Below are 10,000 nucleotides of genomic sequence, written 5' to 3' on the forward strand. Positions count from 1 at the left end.
CTCAGCCAGGAACTGAACTCGTCGCCATCTCTTTCGAGCGTACACTTCCTCTTTAACGAAATTACCGGGAGGTGGGAGAAGTGTCTTATTCTTCATTGTAAGCAGATGATTCGGAGTTAAGGGCTCCAAACTCTTCGGGTCATTCAGGCACTGGCATGTCAATGGTCGACTGTTGATTATGGCCATGACTTCATACAAGAAGGTGCGAAGTGAAGACGTATCGAGTCTTCCTTTGTACTCGTTAAGGATGGTGTTTAGGATGCTTCTTGTGGTCCTAATCTGTCTTTCCCATACTCCTCCCCAGTGACTGGAACAGGGAACATTCGTGACAAATTCGCAACGATTGGCTGTCAAATAGGTTTGAATCCTGTCCTTGTCCAGCTCCTTAGTGGCGTTTGCGAGTTCATTTCTTGCTCCCACAAAATTAGAGCCTTGGTCGGATCTCAGCTGTTGAATGGGTCCTCGAATTGCAGCAAAGCATCTCAAAGCGTTGATGAAGGCATCAGTTGTCATGTCGTCTAATTGTTCTATGTGCACTGCACGGGAACTCATGCAAGTAAATATCACTGCATATCTCTTCAACTCTTTCCTTCCTTCCTTAATCGTGAATGGTCCAAAACAATCCATTCCACAGAATGTAAAGGGCGGGGCTGATTCCACTCTATCTTCTGGAAGGTTTGCCATCTTTTGGCCTTCAGTTGGTCGTCTCTGACGTCTACATTGTACACATTTATAAATGTACGAGGCTACTGCGGCATTGAGACCCAGTATCCATAATCCATTGGAACGAATTTCGTTCATGGTCATTCCTTTCCCTTGATGCTTGACCTTCTTGTGAAAATGATCGATGATCAGATTAGTAACTTGCGAACTCCTTGGAAGGACTATCGGGTGTTTAACTTCAAAAGGCAAGGTTGAATTTTCTAGCCGTCCACCAACTCTTATCAGTCCCTGTTCATCGACGAAAGGATCCAACTTTAGGAGGGCACTTTCCCTTGAAATCTTGGCGTTCTGTTCCTTCTGGCTTAAACTTGTAATCTCGTTCTTGAAAGCTATGCGCTGTATCTCTTTGAAAATAAGCCTTTCAGCATCTTGTCGTTCAGCTACTGTTGTGGCGACTGTCCTTGGCTTGTTCTTCATGAAAGGTCTCTTAAGGTAGGAAACCACTCCCACTGCCTTTGTCCAACTGGAACATCTTGTAATGAAGTCAATGAGATAGAAGGGTTCCTTAACAGTAGTCGCGCGTACGGTGGATTTAACTTCCGGATCTCCAATTTGAATGGTAGGAATCTCTTCTTCACTGGGCGGGATTTCTTTCTCCCAGAGAAATGCAGGTCCACTGAACCAGTTCGATTTCATTAGTTCTTCTGCATTTAAGCCTCTGGAGGCGTGATCCGCTGGATTATTGTTGGTATCAATGTATCGCCATTCTTTGATATCAGTGTTCGACCTGATTACTTGTACTCTATTGGCAACAAACGTGTGGAATCTTTTGGCGTCGTTATTGATGTAGCCAAATACTACCTTGGAATCAGTCCAAAAGTACTGCTTCATATTAACGTAATTTAATTCTTCTTGAACCATCGCAGCAACCTTCGCTGAAACAACTGCAGCGGTAAGCTCCAATCTTGGTATCGTAGTAATCTTCGTTGGAGCGACGCGGGACTTTCCCATTACCAATGAAACATGAACGTTTTCGTCTTCATCCTTAACTCTTAGATAGGAGCATTGTCCATATCCAGACGTGCTTGCGTCAGCAAAACTGTGTAGTTCATAGGTCTTCTTACCATTTAGGGTCTTTGGCTCAAAACATCTTGCAATTTGTAACTCATCTATGTGTAGAAGATCACGTTTCCAACGCTCCCACCTTGGCCGAACTTCTTCAGGAAGAGGCTCATCCCAGTTAACACCTTTGTTGCATATTTCTTGCAATATCTTCTTTGCTCTTAATACTAAGGGAGCCAGGAATCCAAGGGGATCATAAACAGAAGCTACGGTTGCCAACACTCCTCTTCTAGTCAAAGGCTGGTCCTTCAGAATGATGGAGAATCTGAAGCAGTCTAGTCCCACTGACCATTGGACACCAAGCACTCTCTCTATCGGAAGTTGCTCAGACGGGAGATTCAGGATTACATCGACTGCTCTCTCACTCTTTGGTACTGATTCAAGAACGTGACAATCGTTTGAAACAAACTTGTGAAGACGAAGTCCGCCCTTCTCACAAATCTCACGAGCTCCTCGGATGAGGTCTTCAGCTTCCTGTACGGATTCAACGCTAGTCAATCCGTCGTCTACGTAGAAATCGTGTATGATAAACTGAGCTGCTGAGGGATGTGCTTCTTTCTCTTGACTTGCCATATGTTTCAGGCCATAGCTAGCGCAACCAGGTGACGATGTTGCCCCAAACAAATGTACCTTCATTCTGTATTCTTTAGGCTCTTTCTTAACATCGCCATTGGGCCACCAAAGAAAACGCAGAGAGTCTTGGTCATTTTCACGCACAATGAACTGATGAAACATCTTCTCCACGTCACAGATAATGGCGTAAGGGTATCTTCTGAACCTGCATAGTACTCCCACCAGATTGTTGGTAAGGTCGGGCCCACTGAGTAGATGATCGTTCAAAGAAGTTCCTTTAAATCTCGCTGAACAATCAAAGACAACTCTGATCTTGTTTTTCTTTGGATGATAGACACCATGGTGAGGTATGTACCACTTCACTCCTTCTTCTCGCGCAAGCGCTGGTGCTTCTTCGGCATCACCCCTGTTTAGAACTTCATTCATGAACTTGACGTAATCTTCTTTATACCTTGGATCTTTCAGGAACTTTCGTTTGAGATGCTCTAGACGAATCAACGCCAATGAATGGTTGTCAGGTAAAATGGGGCGTTCCTTGAATGGCAGAGGCATTTCATAGTGTCCGTTTGCAGTCTTCTCAATTCCTTCTTCCATGATCTTCAGGAAATTTAAATCCTCTTGAGAAGTCTTCTTATCATTCTTAGCTCCCTGAAAATCTGACTCAAGGACTCGAACAATGTCAGTCATTGTTACAGCGGGTATTTCCTTTACTGCAACCTTGTAGCAAAGAGAACGTCCACTCCTTACATCACTTCCACCAACGATACTCCATCCAAGATCAGTTTTAATGCCGTACGGTTCGTTATTGCGGCCAGCAAGAACTTCTCTTGGGGTCAACGCCTGCGAGCAGTCGTATCCAATAAGCAACCCAACGTTGCAGTCGAATAGGTCATGCATTTCGTCTTCAATTGATCTCAAGTGTTCCCAGTTCTTAGCTATTTCCTTAGTAGGAATGTGTTCTTCGTCTGCGGGAATAGACGTACTTGTAAAAGCTACCGGAATACAAATCTTGACGTCAGAATTATATCCTCTTACTTGTAGGCTTGAGACTCTTTGGCTCTCGACGAGTGAGTCTTGACTTGTGATAGTGCTCAGTCGAAGCTTCGTTGGCTGAGTTTCTACATTAAGCTCATCGCAGGTTTCCTTGAGGATAAACGTAGCATCGCTTTGCGTGTCTAAGATTGCGTAAACCAATACTTCCTTGTCAGGCTTCGATAATGATGACAGCCAAACGGGAACTATCATAGAGGTGCTGGCAGTGGAGGCGCCTTGTGATGTACATGAAGTAGTCTTGCGAACATTGGTGGGTTCCTGTTCTTCACTTCTCGTCTTTTCTTCTGGCTTCTTATGAGATCTTTCTTCATGAAGACAGGTGGGGTGATTCTTGTTACAGGTCGCACAGGTCAGCCTCTTCTTACAATCACTAGACATGTGTCCCTTTCTCAGGCATCCAAAACACAGGCTGTTTCCTTTAACAAACTTCAGTTTGTTTTCGCGTGTCTCTGCCTTGAACTTAACGCAGGCATTCAACAGATGGTCGGTCCTTTTGCAGAATGAACATTGCAGTTGCAACTTTGAAGTTCTGTTTGGTTCTTTTGAACTTTCTTCTGTCATCTTGGTGTTATGAACTGACTTTTTGCCGTCGTATCTCGGGTTTGGTTCCTGGTGAGTGCTGTCTGTTGCTCTTTCCACGTCCTTTACGGCATGACACGACGAAATAGGATTGCATAGGAGATCTGCTTCAGCACTGATGAAGGTTGTGAAGGTCCTGAAATCTGGATACTTCTTCTCTTCTTTCATTCTACTTGTAACTTCTCTGTTCCATCGTGAAATAAGCCAGTCTGGTAATTTAGTAAGTAACTTCTGGTTTTCCATGTAATCATTCAAGACGTTTAAATTCTCAATCACTTGCATAGCAGTTTCCACACTAGTTAAGAAATCAGCAAATCTTCTGAGGCCTTGGTGATCTTTCATTCCAATCTTGGGCCATTTACGTAGCTTGTCTCTATACGCATTTGTTACTATAAACGGGTGACCAAACCTCTCGTCTAGAATGTTCCATGCTCGTTCGTAGGCTTCCGATGAACTTTGCAGGAAAAGCCCGTTAATAGCTTCTTTGGCAGATCCACTTACGTAACGCTTCAAATAGTACATCCTTTCACTTGATGGTAAGTTCTTTCGGTGTATGAGGGCACGAAAGGACGACTTCCAATCCGGATAAAGGATGGGCTCACCGTTAAAGATAGTTGGTTCAGGTGCTGGAAGGCGACTCATGCTGAATGAATCGGCTATCGCTGTGACGATTGAGGTGATAGTATCTACGCTTGCTGGTGACGCTTGCGGTTGAACGTGTGCAGGATGGGTGGTTTCACCTTCTACGGGATGTACGTCCTGAGGCTGTAGAGCGGGCTGCGCTGTTGAAATTGGAGTGTTCGCATCTGGTACTGAATACTTGGGTTTTTGAGGTGGAATGAAGGACGCTGCTTCTGTTTCAAGGTTTATCTGGATTGGAGAAGTTTGTAAATAATCATCTTCAACGGAATCCATATCGTCCTCGAATTCTTCTACTTCCTGGTATACCTTTAACTTAGCCCTTGCTATTTCTATTTGTTTCTTGGCTTCCATTTGTTCCAACTCCAGTTTTCTCTGCGCTAGCTCTGCTTCCATTCTTGCAGTGGCTTCCTTATGTTTTGATTCTTCTTGTAGGGCGTTAAATTCGACTTCCCTTGCAGCCAGTTCCGCAGCAGCATCAGCTTTCTTTAAATCGATGAGAGAGGGTGTCCTTGAGGACCGACTGCTTCTTGACCGGCGTGACTTTGTTGATGCCTTACTCGATCTACTTTTAACGGATTTAACATCTTCGTTGCATGACGCAGCTATGGATTTCCTTTCCAGCGTTTGCGTTAGTGCATCACATCCGTCCATTTTCTGACGAATTTCTTGTCCTGGAGCCTGTTCGATCCGTATTTTATCGTATATCTTCTCAATTTTGTTACGGAATTCCCTCAAACGGAGAATCGCTTCTTCCTTTTCTACTTGCGACGACGGCGTCTGTTTAGCCATTAAAGACTCGATTTCTGTTGCTTGCGTTCTCCATGCGTCGTACGCTTCATGAAACCTCGCGACGAGCTGATCTTCGTCCTTCTCATGCTCTCTCTGACGCTGCTCTTGATAGGCCCGGCCCTTTTCGGTAAGCGTTCGAACTCTAGTAATTCTTGGTTCGGACTCCGACTGCTCCTGGCATACATTTACGCTATTTTTAGCTAACTGATCGCCATTTACCTTAATCGGTAGCTCTTCTTGATTAATTAAATCTACTACTTGACTTCCTGAGCTAGACATTCTTAATTAGTAAGTCTTAATGTTGCTTGAAAAAACTTCTTCTTAAATCTTAATACTTCGCAACCAAGAGGCCGCGCGTAACGTGACAAAATAATTGACTAGAACGCGCAAACGTTAACTTAAGTATAATAAGGTTATTTCGGCGGGACTTGCCGAATCTTCTTAAATAAACAGTGTCTCTGTAATTGTAATGTTCTTGCAACTGAGAAACTCATAAACCTTTACTTAAATTACTTGTGTTACTTATGGTTTCCGTCGCTGAACCTTCCTTCGTTGTCTTCGCACTGTTTGCCTTCAAGGATTTTTACGCTTCCTGACCTTGGTTGGTTACGGACTTGACCTTTGGTTGTTTATCCTCCTGCTTGACTTGCAGTTGTCTTCTCTCGGAGTCTTCTTGTGATTCAGCAAGTTCTCACCATTGCTCCAGTGATTTGGTTAGACGTTGTTCACAAACTGATGTTTATTAAAATCCTTTAAAACTCTATAAACACCGTGAGAACTAAAATAAAAGATACAAATAAATTACAAAGTAAGATTGCGAAAATAACAGGATATAAAAATGTCTTACACGCTTCGAAAGTTACAAAGGTAAAAGGAAAAACTTAAGATCAATCTACAAATAACGGTAAACGATGTCGTATACAACTTGACTTTAACTGAAGCCTTAAATCTTTATTTTACAATTATAAGCGATGAAATTGAACTTAAGCGAGTAAAGCTACAAACCGCGTACATAAACAAACTAAAATAGCGTCAAAGATAATTACCTTGGTGCTGCCTTGATCACCAGAACAATGATAAACTTGGAGAAACAAGTTAACTTGTGATGAATTAACGTATCTTGCGTCAACTGATCTTGTAAACGATAAAATTAACCTTTTGTAACGGTAGTTGGGTGTCGCGGCGCTTACGCGTGAGTTTTTGCGACACCATAGAACTTACTCGAAAGATCTAGAGACTACGGTAGCGTACACGAGAAACTAATACGCATTAAAAAAGCCTTACATAACTGAATACACGTTAAAGAAACTTCCAACAACTAGGAATAGTACTCTTAAGGATGCAAAGTCTAGAAACTGAGCGTTAAACAGCTTAAATGAGAAACCTGTTGAAAACTTGCGCAATGTTGCGCGTGCAAAATTTGTTGCTGAAGCGCGCGCCGCTTTAAGTGTCGTACATCACGCGCGCGCAATTTAACTGCTGTCGCTACAACAATAACATTTTTGGAAACAAATAATTAAGACCTATAATAAACTTGCATTGATTAAAAACAAAAAAAGAGATCTTACCTATTGGAGACTTTCCAAAACCTCTAGTCTGGTATGTAACGGTAAATGAACTCGTTGTATTGACTTCATACCCCTTTATAAGTTTGATAGCATCTTCCAAGTTCGTAACATATCCCGAATAATCAGAAAAGCTCTCAGAGAACTGTTGACTCCATGAGGGCGTATTTACCGCCATTTCCTTCGAATTTGGCATGTATCTTTGTTTACAGCTTCCGCAGACAGCAAAGATCGCTGTAAAAAGCCCTATCATTCCAACCTCTCCCCTCCCCAATCATCGAGACATGACCTGGCTCCGGTCCTTGTTATTTAAGAAATGATCAAGGCATCATTTAAATAACAATGACTGTAGCGGAAACACGAGAGAAAACTAGTGTTCACACAGTAAAGGTCTGAGATTTTATTTAAAAAGCATTCTTCCTGCCGACTTACCCGTGAAATCATTCGAAACGCTCTTCAGAACATTTTCCAGACTAAATACACTATGTATCCTACAAGTGGAGCACTCTACTCTTTCGCCGCCATTTTGATGAGCTTCAAGGGCATTTTTATGGGAAAGTCCGCATGACACTTCGAGAATCGCGGACTGACCTGGTCCAGGTCATTGTTATGTAAGGTCTTCCCAGGGAGACACTGTGAGATTGCCAACTCGCGCCCAGGGTCTGGGGTAGTGTAGATGAAATACCCTGGTAACGAGATTAGTAAAGTCTTCACTTGTACGATGGAACTCTGACAGAAGTTGTTGAGGAGAAGCAGCGATCATCGAGAGAAATGCGTTTAAAAAAGTTCTTGTTGCGCTACTATCCGCCAGGTGAGTGCTCCCTGTAAATTTTGATTTTTTTTTCGTGAGTATAGGGGACTTGACATTTATCATAAGTAAATAAACGTGAATTGGTTTTATTTTGACTTCAACTGTAATATGGTTTTGAGAGGAGGAAGACAGGACTGACATGCCTTTACATGTAACTTTGCACGCCTAATTCTTTAGGAGTTCGTTCTGTAAATTATTTTGTCCTCCAATTACTGAACAATGTTCATTTGTAACGCTGCAACAAGTTAAGGTGATGGCAGATATGACAAACTAATTCATTTAAGTGTAGTCCATAACAACGTAACCATGCAATGTCCAGAAGTAAATAAATATATTAATAAATAAATAACACATGTAACAAATAGAGTAAATCAGTTTTATAGAATTGTGTTTTGGTAAATTCCTTAAGAACTTAGCCTTTGCGGGGCTTTGAAATGTTCAATAAAAATTGTCACCTCTCATCTCTGGTACATGTACAGACTGTCCCATGTACAACGATTTACATTGAATTGTCTGAGCGGAGGGGTTGATAGATTTGAAAAATGTAGGGTACTGTGACTGTATTTTGCATTGAAAACGCCAGTAGTCCAGATTCATGTCATTTCCAGTCGAGCTTTATATGTGTAACTTATGAATGAAATCTTAGTTGTCTGGTCAGCTGCTATAGATTTTCTTTATTGGTCAAAGGGGTTTTCCTTGTCAAGTCAAAAGTACAATGTTGTCCCCACATAATAAAGAGAAAACTCCCTCATCCTCTGAAAACTGTTAGTCTTGCGGGATGTTTAATTTAATTTTTGCATTTTTTCATCAAGTTTATACTACTCTCTGAGATCATGGCCCTTTCAGTTTTTTTTAGAAAGATGGCTCATATGAATAATTATTTCTTGTGGAAGTAACATTTTTTTCGTGAACAAATACAGTAACAAGAGAAACGGAATGTTATTCTAATTGATTTTGTCTATGAATTGCGGAGGCGGCTTTCAGTGTGCGAATCAGAAAACCCGTAAACATTTTTATTTCATTCTGACAGGTCAATTATGTATTGACCAATCACAATCAAGTTCAGCGAACCACAAACTAATTACCGTTGCTGTTTGCCTGCTTCCCATGACCCACATGTCATGGAGATATACAGAAATAGATTTGCGCAAACAACAATTTTTCTCTTCACGATTGTTGGCAATAATGCCATCGAAGCTGAACGCAGTGTTTCCTTGTTTGAAGAAAGAAGTCAGAAGCACAGAAAAAAGATCGTTGATAATATATTTACATCAAGAATTGTGAGAACATGTCGTGACTGGTTCCAAGCCTTGTTACTTCCCTTTTAATGTAAACTGTTTTTTTTTGTCAGTGTCTCCAATTCTGCAACACTTATTCATTCACAGTCTAGAATGATAAAAATTACTTTTTGTTCCTTGTCATTCCAGTCCACACTAATCAGCTTGATTCTGGTTTCCTTCTGGTTTATTCTGCTTTATAATGTTGTCATTCCGCCTTGTTCCGGTATATTCCCGTAGTATTCTTGTAAATTCTGTCTCATTCTGGTGTCATTCGGTTTTATTCCAGAGTCATTCCGCCTTGTTCTGGTATATTCTGGTTTATTCTGGTAGATTCTGCTTTATTTGTGTGTCATTCCAGCTCATTTCGGTATATTCCGGTACAATTCTCGTTCATTCCATCTCATTCGGGTGTCATTCCGCCTCATTCTGGCATATTCTGGTTTATTCCGGTATATTCCGTTCTGTTCCTGTGTTTAGTACCACCCACAATTATTAAACTAATCCAGAGCTTTAAAGTCTTAAGTTTCCAAAGAGTGAGATGCTTGCTGGTAATTGCACGAAAGGCACAAGTGTCCTTTATTTCTTGTGACGGAGGCGCCAAAAAATTCTCAGGGGGTGCGGGGGCATGCTACCCCGGAAAGTTTTTGACATGTTGTATTTCTCAAATTGCTGAAAATGCACCATCGAGTCCACGATTTTGGTTTTTTCATGCTGCTTGCTAAGAAAGAGAGCCCATGTCATTATGGTCAGCCTGAGCTAACATATCGGCCTATACTGAACCTATATTTACTGGTGAAATTCCTGAAGAAACAAGAAAATTGGTCAGACATGAACAGACTGAACATTGGCGGAAGTTCAGTGCCAGTGAATTCCTGAACGAATTCGGAATTCATGAGCACTTCTGAAAGCTTAAAAGGTAGAGT

The 10,000-nt window shown here is 41.7% G+C and overlaps 2 protein-coding genes across 2 annotated transcripts in view; one reads left to right on the top strand and one right to left on the bottom strand.

The window, feature by feature from the left end:
• The window catches only part of LOC138030533 (uncharacterized), a 5,994-nt gene extending 294 nt beyond the window's left edge, over nucleotides 1–5,700 (bottom strand). Inside the window, exon 1 of the mRNA XM_068878431.1 lies at nucleotides 1–5,700. This exon is cut by the window's left edge and continues 294 nt beyond it. Within this exon, the coding sequence (XP_068734532.1) occupies nucleotides 1–5,700 (5,700 nt within the window).
• A 1,974-nt stretch (nucleotides 5,701–7,674) lies between these two features.
• The window catches only part of LOC138028991 (dynein assembly factor with WD repeat domains 1-like), a 50,212-nt gene continuing 47,886 nt past the window's right edge, over nucleotides 7,675–10,000 (top strand). The window contains exon 1 of the mRNA XM_068876649.1: nucleotides 7,675–7,797. Coding sequence (XP_068732750.1) covers nucleotides 7,758–7,797 — 40 coding nt within the window. The 5' untranslated portion in view covers nucleotides 7,675–7,757. The remainder of the gene's footprint in view (nucleotides 7,798–10,000) is intronic.

This window comes from Montipora capricornis, chromosome 13, assembly GCF_036669925.1.
Source record: "Montipora capricornis isolate CH-2021 chromosome 13, ASM3666992v2, whole genome shotgun sequence".
In the NCBI taxonomy this organism is placed as follows: Eukaryota; Metazoa; Cnidaria; class Anthozoa; order Scleractinia; family Acroporidae; genus Montipora; species Montipora capricornis.